General features: G+C 33.7%; 2 protein-coding genes across 3 annotated transcripts in view; both read left to right on the top strand.

The window, feature by feature from the left end:
* The first annotated feature begins 2371 nt into the window (after positions 1-2371).
* Positions 2372-4424, top strand: LOC111473086 (protein IQ-DOMAIN 1-like). Of its 2 annotated transcripts, none has more exons than XM_023118644.1 (4): positions 2372-3018; positions 3105-3344; positions 3456-4082; positions 4242-4424. In XM_023118644.1, exons 1-4 carry the CDS (start codon positions 2602-2604, stop codon positions 4260-4262), a joined length of 1305 nt encoding a protein of 434 aa, XP_022974412.1. In that variant the 5' UTR covers positions 2372-2601; the 3' UTR covers positions 4263-4424. The 2 variants fall into 2 exon arrangements, with proteins under 2 accessions (XP_022974412.1, XP_022974411.1); XM_023118643.1 differs by lacking the exon at positions 4242-4424 and adding an exon at positions 4175-4230.
* Positions 4425-11307: 6883 nt separating this feature from the next.
* The window catches only part of LOC111473096 (sulfate transporter 3.1-like), a 4308-nt gene continuing 3280 nt past the window's right edge, over positions 11308-12335 (top strand). The window contains 3 exon segments of the mRNA XM_023118658.1: positions 11308-11655; positions 11751-11958; positions 12037-12208. Coding sequence (XP_022974426.1) covers positions 11340-11655; positions 11751-11958; positions 12037-12208 — 696 coding nt within the window. The 5' untranslated portion in view covers positions 11308-11339.

The raw sequence follows: 12335 nt of genomic DNA, 5'->3' as shown, positions 1-12335 counted from the left end.
AAATCAATTTATTTTTTCAAGAAAAGGAGAAAAAGAAAATTATTTAATTATGCCCTAATTAATGGCCTTAATTTAATCTTGCACATGGAAATATATTTGATTTGTTTTCAAACAAACCCCATGTGGAGAGCCACCTAAGCATTATATATAAGACATAATAATCGAATCTACACAAATTATTTATTTTTTATTTTTTGTTTTTTAATTCAGATTCCAATGAATATTACTAAAACACGATGAAAATTCAAATTCGTACATATTTATATAAATTATAAATATTTGGTTTAAAAAATACTTCATTTATTATAATTTCTTATTATATATATATATATGTTGATATTTTATATTAAAATTTTACGATATGATTTAAAAGATTATCTAAACTTAATAAATTAAGTAAATATTATATTTTTTTAATGAATATTCACAAAGGAGATGAAATAATGAAAATTGCTTTCCAATGGCAAAATATAAGTTTAAAGGAGGAAGCACTTATATAGAAAGCCACGTGAATGCCAACTAATTGTTATTTAATATTTTAATAAATAGGAAATGTAATTAATAACAATATAAATTTTATATTTAACGTTTATTATAAATATATTTGGCGTATGTTGTAATTTATAAAGAATTTTTATTAAAATTTAATTATGAATACGTGTGTTTTTCAATAATTGACAAAATAAAAATAAATAATAAGTAAATTTGAGTCACCAATCCAATTAACTTCACATTTCGAGTAATAATAAGTAAAAATTAATGTAATTGATGATCTCGTAAAAGTCACTTTGACCAATTCAATCCAGCTGGCACTTATTTTACATGCAAATTATACGTTCGCCACGTGGCTTTTTCTATTTTTCACCTTACGTAAAAGTTTTAAAAAAAATCTAATTTATGACGTCAACTTATCATACTACATATTAATTTACCCTTCAATCCTAAACCTTAATATAATGAATTTAACAGAATTAAAAATATAATCTCAAACCAGTTTATTAAATTTAATGAAAAAAAAGGAAAATATTTATTTATCCGTAAATTATTGTTTTTTCTTACGTCATAAAATCATCATACAAAGTAGTGATGGGCAGCTTCATTGCACGTGACTCGTTGGAGTGTTTCACAAGAGTGGCCATGTTATTTGAAGCTTCACCTTCAACCCTTTTTCATTATAAAAAAAATAATTAATTATGTTTTTATCGTGCAAAATTGTCATAAAAATGAAAATATAAATAAATTAATAAAATTTATAGTCGATATCTAGATGCACAACAAGACTAGAACTCATTGGGTTGTTGCGAGCGGAACGAACAGGGCGTGCTTTGGAAGAAGCGATCTGTTACCGAGTCGAATTATTGGGAATAACAAAACTATCTCTAAATACTCAAAGTTTCATATTGGAAGCAAGTTTTCAAGAAACTGCTCGAGTTTTAGCAAAAGTCGCCCTCCGAGGTCGTATCGATTGGTTGAGAGATCTGAAAGAGAACGCTGTTCTAGGAGGAATAATACCCGTTGGTACCGGATTTAGAGAATTAGTACACCGTTCAAGGCAACATAACAATATTCCTTTAGAAACCCCCCAAAAAAATTTTGCAAGGGGGAAACGAGAGACATTTTGTTCCACTAAAAAGATTTATTTCATTCTTGCATTTCAACGAATTTACATGATACATCAGAACGTTGGTGAGATCATAGTAGTAACAGAAAGACATGTCTCAAAAGACATTCGGAGCAGAAGTCGATCCTTTCCTGCCATAATAGCACCATAGCTTCACACCATAGTAATACATATCTTTATTTAGTGATCGTTAAAGGGATAATAAACCAATGATAGAGTTGACTTAGTCTAGCGTCATCCATCCCTTGTCTCCCACTGGAAGATATAGACTACTTCATGCACAACTTCGACATCTCCTCAGGTAGGTTGTTTTTTTTTTTTTTTTTTTTGTCATAAATTCCTTTGAAAAATATATTGAATTTCACTCAATGTTCGAGTATCCAAACAAGCAAAAAAGTACATGTTACAGACAAAAAAAAGGTAGATGTTCAGTGGCGACTAATGGTTTACCCGGCGTCGGTGACAGTTGGAGTGACTTGTTCTTCCTTTAGTGTCTTGAATATCATTCGATGATGAGCAACCAAGTTGCAAAATGCATATGTCATCGCACCACGGATGTTGTTTTAACTAAATATTTTTTAAAAATAATTTAACAAATAATGATTTCAAATATGTTAATTATCTACAACTTTAATAGGAGTAAGGCATATGAATATCTTAGTTTAATATAACAAATATAGAATAAATAAATGGATAATCACCGTTTAGGAAAAATAAAATAAAATATTTATCAATACGACAGAACATTACAAAAAGAAGAACATCATGGTTGGTATAGTTCAGAATCTGTCACAAAGGGAGCTTTCCACTCTGTTTCTTAACTCAAATCTCGCTCACTTCCATCATTTTCTGTAAATTTAATGACTCCAACCAAGCAACACAACAGACAAATGATACACACAGACCGCCATTTTCATCTCAAGATCTTCCCTTCACTTGCAGAGATCTCCAGTTTTTAGTCCGCCGGAGTTTGTTTCCAAATGGGTAAGGCTGGAAAATGGCTCAAGAAATTCCTCTCCGGCAAGAAGTTCCATAAAGAACATTCCCAAATCGCCAATCCGATTTCTCCCATTTCCTCTGAAAACCCCACCACTCCGATTTCGACTCCCAAAGATAAGAAGCGATGGAGTTTCCGACGAGGCTCGCCGACCAAGGAAGTGAATCCACCGGAGCTGAATGTTTCCACCGCTGTAACCCCACCGGCGACTACTACCTTCGACATGGAAAAGGAACAGGACAAACACACAATGGCGCTGGCGGCTGCGACGGCCGTCGCAGTCGCCGCCGCCCAAGCTGCTGCTGCCGTGATTCGTTTGACGGCAGCTTCAAACGGGAAAGCCACTGCAATTGAAGAAGCTGCTGCAGTTAAAATCCAATCTGTTTTCAGATCTTATCTGGTACATACACAAATCTCAAAATTAACACCAAATTTACAATACCCAAATCGAAATTCAAAGCAATTTTGTTGCGATTGAAACTGCAGGCGAGAAAGGCTCTATATGCATTGAAAGGATTGGTGAAATTACAAGCGATGGTCAGAGGCCATTTAGTAAGAAAAAGAGCCACTGATACTCTGCGGTGTATGCAAGCTTTAGTGACGGCGCAAGACAGAGCACGAACACAGAGGATCAAAATGGCTGAAGATTCGAAGCCCACTGCTCAACAATGGCACTCAGCACATAGAAAATCCTTCCAAGAAACCCGTTTAAGACAACCCCATCAAGTAATTTCGAATCCAAATCTTGGGTTGTGATAAAAATCGGATCTTGTTCATAATTTTTCAGCGATACGGTATGACTCTGTTTTTGCTCTGTTTTTGTTCTTATTTATGCAGGAGATTGACAGAGAAATGGAAGAGAATATAAAGATCGTGGAGATGGATTTAGGGGGCAGCATAAAGAATCGCAATAGCTACATCCATTACGCGTATTCGAATCAAGAAAGCTGCCGTCTTTCGCCGACGCCATCGGCAATGGCGGATATAAGCCCGAGAACTTTCGGTGGCCATTACGATGATTACGCCTTCGGAACAGCTCAAAACAGTCCCCAATGCTTCTCCGCCAGGGCGAAAACCGATTTAAATCGACTCCCATTTGAATTCCCCCGATCAGAATACGGAGAATCATTGTCTTATGAGTACCAATTGTTCCCAAATTACATGGCGAACACCGAGTCATCGAAGGCGAAAGTGCGGTCACAAAGCGCGCCAAAGGCCCGGCCGGAATCGCTCGAGAGGCAGCCAAGCCGACGGAGGGTATCAGTAGAGGGGAGGAACATTCCAAGAGCGGTGAAAATGCAACGGTCGTCGTCGCATTTGGGCGCTGCAACACATGGCACCAGTTACCCTCCATGGCCGATCAAGCTCGACCGGTCGACCGTGTCGCTCAAGGACAGCGAATGTGGTTCGACATGCTCAATCATTACGAATTCGAACTACTGTCGATCAATGGCAGCACAGGAAGTAAGTATGAACAAATTAAAATGGAAGAAAATGATAAATTTTCTGGATCACATTCTAAACGAAATGTTGTTCTTGGTGTTCTTGTGTTGCAGGGTTATGGAAACAGATACTAACAAAGAAGATGCTGAAACCAAAAGGAGTTACCTCTTTGTGTTGCAGGGTTATGGAAACAGATACTAACAAAGAAGATGCTGAAACCAAAAGGAGTTACCTCTCCAATTTCTGACCCTTTTCTTTTCCTTTTTGTTTGTAAGTTTTTTTAGTTTTAATGAATTGGTATCGATCCTGTTAGATGACAATAAACATCTAATCAAATAAGATATGTTCAAACATGTTCATTAAGCTCCCTCCATCGAATTTGCAGCTTTATTGGATTTTAGACGAAGTTTTCCTTCATCGAGTTGTCACCTCTTCATACCCTAAGTTATATATTATATGCTTATAGTCATATAACTTACCTTCTTTGATTATTTCCTATCGTTTTTAAATGTATTTCTTCGCACACGTTATAGTCATATAACTTACCTTCTTTGATTATTTCCTATCGTTTTTAAATGTATTTCTTCGCACACGTCTTCTAAAACATTTTTCACAAACGTTACTTGAGATTTGAACATACGCCAACGTTGTTTGTGACGTTCATATTTCTCGTGAATGATTTGTTTGCTGGGTTAGAATAAGTATTGCCCAGTTTTGCTATAACAAGATTACAATTATGTCAAGTGGTATCAATTTGAATCTCCGAAGATCTCTAAGACGTTGAATAATTAATCTTTAAAATTTATATTAATTTTGTGGTATGAAAAAAAAGAATAAAATTCAATTTGAGAACAATGGGCTTCAAATTGGACACATCAATTATTGCTAACTGGGCTTATAGAGTGAGGGGAAAATGTTTGGATCTTTTAAGGGAAAAAAAAAAAAAAACATATTTTCTCGAAAAACATAACTTTTATGATTGAGTCACTGCTACTGGTTCGTATGTGATCTCAGCTAATTAATGCTTTATTCGGTTACGGAACTATTTTATTATTGAATTAACATAATTAATTATTCAATTTTAATTAATTAATCCTAACTAATTGGCTGATTAAAAATGTACCCAAAGAAATTATTTTATCGTAAACTTTTGTTTCATTAAAAGTATAGTTAATTAGTCAAATATCTTAACTTAATCGAGGATTGTTTTAATTAATTAAAATTACTGTCTCTAATGAGTGAAGGGTGGAAAATGATTTTGGACATAAAATATCCTTAATTTGTTTTTTGTTTTTTTTTTTTTTTCTGTTTTTTTAAGGAAGCATCTGGTGGGACCGGTAAAATTATAAAATAATGGAAAGTTAGCTGGAGTGCCTGCCTTGCATATGTGACAGCGGATGGAATGCGACGGACCAATGTAACTGCGCCACGACTTCAAAAGTCAATAAAAGTCAACTGTAAGTTATCTTGGGAGTAGAAAAGCAAAGGAACCTCAAAGTTGACTTGACAGACACAATTCCTTTTGCTTGCTTTCGTCATTATTATTCACTTTTTTTCTTTCTATTATTGTATTTAAACATAAAACAAATTCATAAATATTTCTTTCAATAATTTAGAGTTCTAATTATTTTTTCATATTTCTTTTTTATTAATATATTCTTACAAATGCCTTAAATCTTTTTAATAAATATTAAAGAAAAAAAATATATAACGAAACAAACTGAGTATATAAGCAAATCTGTTCGATAAGAATTTTTTTTTTTTAAAAGCACTCGATTATCTTTTGGACTATATGAGTCCATTTTTAGTTCTTTCTCTCTTCAATTATTGTTCGTTTATCCACTATAGGGTATCGTAAAGCATTTCTATTGTCCACTCTCCATCTCCTTTTTAATCTCCTCTTGGTTTACTTCTATATTTTCAAATTTTACGACGTTCGACTTTGTGAATTGTTTGTACAAACCTGATATTTATCCATAAATTCTAGATATTATTGACCAAATTTGATATGATAAGAACAGTATTTATGGATACACATGGTAACAAAAAAAAAAAAACATTTTTGACTTGGTATCAAAGTAAAAACATGATACATAAACTAAAATCACTTCGGATGAAAGTAATTTTGAATGATTAAAAAATGTTGGAAAAAGTTAGTTACTAGTTAGTACCTATATTAACAACCCACCTTCTTTTATTGAGAAACATACCAGAAATGACAAATCATGTTTGTAGCATTATTAATATTTTGGTATGAACACTGTACTGTATCACGCTCCAGCTGTGAATCTGAGTATCGTGCTCTTGCCACAACTGCTGCTGAACTTCTTTGGGTTACGCATCTTTTGCATGACCTCAAGGTCCCTATTTCACAGCAGCCCTTACTCTTATGTGACAACAAAAGTGCTATTTTTTTGAGCTCTAATCCTGTTTCTCACAAGCGGGCCAAGCACGTTGAACTAGATTATCATTTTCTTCGAGAACTTGTTATCGCTGGCAAACTTCGTACACAATATGTACCCTCTCATCTCCAAGTTGCTGACATCTTCACAAAGAGTATTTCTCGACCTCTCTTTGAATTTTTCAGATCCAAGCTTCATATTCGTTCAAATCCGACGCTCAGCTTGCGGGGGGTGTTAAGGATAGTTGACCGTTCATTATAAGGCAAATATCTAGATATTTGCCTAAACCCTAAACCCTAAACCCTAGATATTTGCCTTACATTACGGGTTACCATATTTTCCCTTTTACTACACCATTTGAATGTGGTGGATTAATCAAACATTCACAAATGTATTTGGTATTAATAATCCAAAAAAGCAGTTCGAAATTGTTAGGTGAGAGGGGAGATGTATATGAAAAAAATGGAATTTATTTAAAGGAATAATATTATAATGTCGGCCATTCCCAAATCTCACATTTGTTTAACAAAAAAAAAAAATAAATAAATAAATAAATCTCACATTCGATTATATTTTATTACGAGCATTTTTCAAAATATTTATTTAGACTCGTAATTGGAGAGAATAGAGAAATTTATAATTTACCTGCTAACATCAATCTCGTGACAAAAAGAGAATTCAAAATAACCTTTTAAATTAGGCCATGTTTATTTAATTTAAAGACAAATCGACAGATCATCGAAAAGAATCTTGGAAAAGGAATAGAACTTTAGAAATGAACGATGTATATAGAATGTTCAATCTATGTCTCGAGTTTGAATGAACGAATGGATGGATGGGCAGCAAATGAGAATGATGGAAGAAAGAAGCATGTGGATTTTGGCATGGATTGCTTGTCTACTTTCCCTTTACATTCAACCACTTTTTTGCTCCACATACCTTATCCCACAACATTTTGTTTCTCCATCAATGATCAAAACATTATGTATCAAAAACAATTTTTTTTTTTTCAGTTTCGAGATAGATTCCGTTTTAACGTATACCCTTATGTTCGGTGGCTATTATTGTCCATCAATTATCAAAATATTATGTATCAAAATATTGTCCGTTTTGTCTCGTTATGTATTGTCATCGTTGTCAGACTCACAATTTTATAAGGAATGTTTCGTTCTCTTCTCTAACCGATATGAGATTTCACAATCCGGGGGTCTAGCGTGCTCGTTGTTATACCGTTTAGAGTGTTACATGAATTTTCTTTTGATTCAATGTAACCTATGAACTTGGAGATTTGAATTGTTTTTAGTTTTTCTAAAATATCTCGTACCCATTGAAAAATAATAAATGATTTATAAATATAGAGATGAGGTGTTCATCTTTTGGAGGGTTGGGTTGAAGATAGTACAAAACTATGGTGTGGGTAGCAGGTTTATATTCGGGTTGATATCATTTTGTTTTGGGACATCAAGATATGAGCCAAGAGACGTGGCGCAGAAGAGGACCACCATTTTCACTTAGTGCAGTTTTGAGTACAAATTTTCCGGGGCCGACTTTGTACGAACCACCGCCCAAACCTCATGGAAATTGACCACCAAACAGCGCCCCTTCTTCCATCTCCATCTCCATAGCCACTCCTTTCTTCCCTAACTTCTTCATCTTTTCATTCATTATGAATTGGATCATTAGAGTTCTTGAAGATGAGATTGTGATTGGAGCATGCAAATGTTGAAATCAAATCAAATTTTTTTCTTCTATTGTCCCCGTCCCACCCAACACCCCGTTTCTCGACAACATCAACCGGGTAATCCTAGGTTCTACCGATACTTGAGCTTCCACTATGGTCATAGTATCCGACTTCACTCCGACAAACATTCGTAGAGATCTTTTTTGTACAGATAATCTTCAATCTGCATTTTTCAAAAATTCAAATCTTTGAGCTTTCCATCTTCACACATCGTTGTGAATCTTGTCTAGCTCTAATATCATTTGTTAACCTCACACATCGTTTTAAAAACAATGTTATATTACATTTTTGTATTTATATTTGAAAATAAAAATTATCTATTAAGAATATTCTTTCAAATAACATATTTTTTAAAAAATATATAAAATCACTAATTAAAATTTAATTTTGCATGATGCCACTTGGCAATAAAATATCAGGAACTTTCTATGAAATTAATATTAATTGTCCCACTAATACTGGAGTTATTGCTGCATTATTGAAATGGATTAACATTATAATCAAATTATTATTAGTAGAATTATTTTTTTAAAACTTATTAAAGTGATTTGAATTATACTATTGTTTTGTTCTATTACCAAATTATTGTCAAAAAAAAAAAAAAAAAAAAAATTTGAATTTGAAAAAGAATTATCAACCAATTTAATATTTCAAAAGTAATTATTATTTTCTATTATCAAAAAAATATATTTTAGGAGTTATGAAATTTTTTAATCTTAAATTAATGGATGGAAAATGAATGTAGATAGTGGAGTTATTATGTGGGGGAAGTTATAACCTATGCTTGTGGATTTATTGATATCATTTGGGGAACTCTAAACTTAATTTTGTTTATAAAATGAATGAAATTTAAGTAATTGGAATAAGTGATTATATTTGAGTGCACTAAGCATTAACTTTCACTATATCACCCATTACCAATAGGGAATGACATATGGAAGCCCTAGAAAACTTGCACTAACCTACCTTTTTATCCAACTTTTACCTTATTTTCCATTCATAAATGAGCATGCTTTCAATCATTTTCATCATCTTCTTCCACTTTCTTGAACCTTTTCGTCTAAAATATAGTCGATTACTATGTTATAGTCTAAATGACGATCACCATGTTTACTGGTCTACATTTGTTTAGCATAGAATGGTTACTATGTTATAGTCTAAATGACGATCACCATGTTTACTGGTCTACATTTGTTTAGCATAGAATGGTAAGTTTAAATGACGAGTCAACGTGAGTTTAGCTCAATAGTTATTGATATGTATGTCTCTTTATGAGATTGAACATACAAATCCCTGCATCTTTATCTAATTTGTGAGTGTTTTTAGCTCTTAAGTGTATGACGATCAGGATTCGAATTTTTAATATTTTGGTTTGTGGGTTGTGCTCTAATTTAATTCTTGATCAATACCCAAATCATTAATCAAATCATGCCTCCAAATAGCTTTTTAAAGACTGTCATATACTCTACTTTGATGGTAGACTGCAATATTGAATGCCAACAAACAGATTTACCAGCTATAACGAACGGATAACTAATAGAGATCTGATGCACCGTAAAACCCTAAAAAATAGTCACTATAAACTATAACGAACGGATAACTAATAGAGATCTGATGCACCGTAAAACCCTAAAAAATAGTCACTATAAACAAAATTAAAGATCCAAAGGGTTACAAAAACTTAATCATATTAATCTTATGATGTATCTGTTCAAATTTGAAAACAGATAGATTTTTTTTTTTTTTTAAAAAAAAGTAATGTTTTCCATTTATTTATGTAGACGCCCACATGAAACACATTAAGTTCTTTTGGTCTTCCCAAATGGAAGCTTCTGTCTGACAGTTCTCCACGTAATAAACTAGGCGACCACTTGGCTAAAGCTTGCAATTTTATGTATGGTAAGTAATGGAGTACAGCATCACTCTTGTTTAATTAATATTAATTACCTCTTAATTATTTTTATAAATATTCCTTAATCATTCTCAAATCATTTCTTACCTTTGATGCTAACATTCCAAATATATATATATATATAAATTTACTCAGATGATATTCAAATGAGAGTGATTATGAAGATATGATGATTAAAAAACTTAAAAATAATTGATAGTTACCACTTGTTAAAATAAGGTGAATATTATTCATATGAACTCGAAAGTAAAGAATTTGTAACATTTCAAGTCCATCACGTCCTCTTTGGAATTTCCTTTATAGGTTACTGCTCAAAGTTTTAAAACATGTCTATTAAGAAGAGGATTCTATACCCTTATAAAAAAAAAGTTTCGTTCCCTCTCTAACCGATGCGAGATCTCACAATCTACTCCTTTTGAGGGTCCAGTGTTTTCGCTAGCACATAGCTTGGTGTTTGACTCTGATACCCTTTGTAACATCTTAAGCTCACTACAAGCAGATATTGTCCTTTTGGACTTTTCCTTCCAGGCTTCCCCTCCTCAAGGTGACGTGTTTACTATGCAGAGGTTTCAACTTCCATGTCAGAAATGTTTCGTTTTCTCTCGAAAATTAGTGATTATACCAACAATGTGTACATCTTCATTTTTGATGACTTAAAGTTAACGTATTTAACTTGGAGCATTTTTATATGAGGCGAGATTTGAATATTTTAGTCGATGGTACAAACTTTTTAGAAATTAAAATTTATACAAAAATTATAGAAAAAGTAGTTTATATTTATTTAGTTTAATTGATTATATTAAAAGAAAATGGTTAAATTTGATGTTTTAATTTTTATTAATTAGAATAATTAACCCAAAAAAAAAAAAAAAAAAGGCTACAGAGAAAGCCACTAAGACGAAAACAAATAATTGAAAAAACACATCATGTGCGTTAATCACAGATCGAATTTTTCATTTGTTTAACAAATTTATGTCTCAGATTCTGTCCTCTGAGCCATCACCAAAAATATAACCAAATCACTGCATTTTCTTCATTAATTTTATTTTTTATTATGGTCAAACTTCTGTTGACTTTCCACGTGTCTCTCCAAACTGGGCCCCAGCAATCCACTTTGGAGATTCCCCACTTCCCAATCTCCTCGTTATATGCCCCCCCGCAGCTAACCCAACCCTCCCACCATCCTTTCAAGTTACGAGCATTTCTTGTGAAGTTTGTGAGCCATGGGTAACGCAGATTTTGAGTGCCCTCACCGAGTCGCCATTCCACCAACCAAGCCATTCTTGGAGTCCTTAAGCTCCAACCTCAAAGAAACCTTCTTCCCCGATGACCCTTTCAAACAGTTCAAAAACCAGACTTTAGGACCCCAAATTCTCCTCTGGCTAAAGTACTTCATCCCCATATTCGAATGGGCTCCTCATTACACCCTCGACTTCTTCAAATCCGACCTCGTGTCCGGTGTCACCATAGCCAGTTTAGCCGTCCCTCAGGGCATCAGCTACGCCAGCTTGGCTAGCATCCCTCCTATCATCGGACTCTGTAACACCTCTTTCTCTGATACCATGTTAGCTACCTTCTTCTTCTTCTTATTATTATTATTATCATCATCATTACACTTTCATAAACCCATGCAGATTCGAGCTTTATTCCTCCGTTGATATATGCCATGCTTGGTAGCTCGAAAGACGTGGCAGTCGGGACGGTAGCGGTGGCATCGTTGCTCATGGCTGCCATAATGGGGAAGGAAGTCAGCCCCGTCGAACATCCGAAACAATACCTTCAGTTGGTTTTCACTGCCACGTTCTTCGCCGGTGTTTTCCAAGCTTCTCTCGGTTTTCTCAGGTTATTTTAACGAGTTTCTTGCTTTGATATCATGTTAAATAATTATTTAATCTAATTGGGAAGGTTTGGAAAGTGCAGGCTGGGGCTTATTGTTGACTTTTTGTCGCATGCAACAATAGTGGGGTTCATGGGTGGTGCGGCAACCGTGGTTTGTCTTCAGCAGCTAAAAGGAATATTAGGATTGGTTCATTTCACGCACGAGACCGATATTGTATCCGTTATAACCTCTGTTTCCTCTCAAGTTCATCAGGTTTCTTAGCTCACCTCCATGGCCGCCGCCATTTTTCAATCAGTTCAAAGCTCTCTTTAGCAGTTTTTCACTTTGTTTTTTTTTTTTTTTTTTTTTTTTTTTTTTTTTTTTTTTTTTTTTTTTTTTT

This window comes from Cucurbita maxima, unplaced genomic scaffold (genome assembly GCF_002738345.1).
Source record: "Cucurbita maxima cultivar Rimu unplaced genomic scaffold, Cmax_1.0 Cma_Scf00103, whole genome shotgun sequence".
In the NCBI taxonomy this organism is placed as follows: domain Eukaryota; kingdom Viridiplantae; phylum Streptophyta; class Magnoliopsida; order Cucurbitales; family Cucurbitaceae; genus Cucurbita; species Cucurbita maxima.
This window is presented reverse-complemented; position numbering and strand designations above follow the sequence as displayed.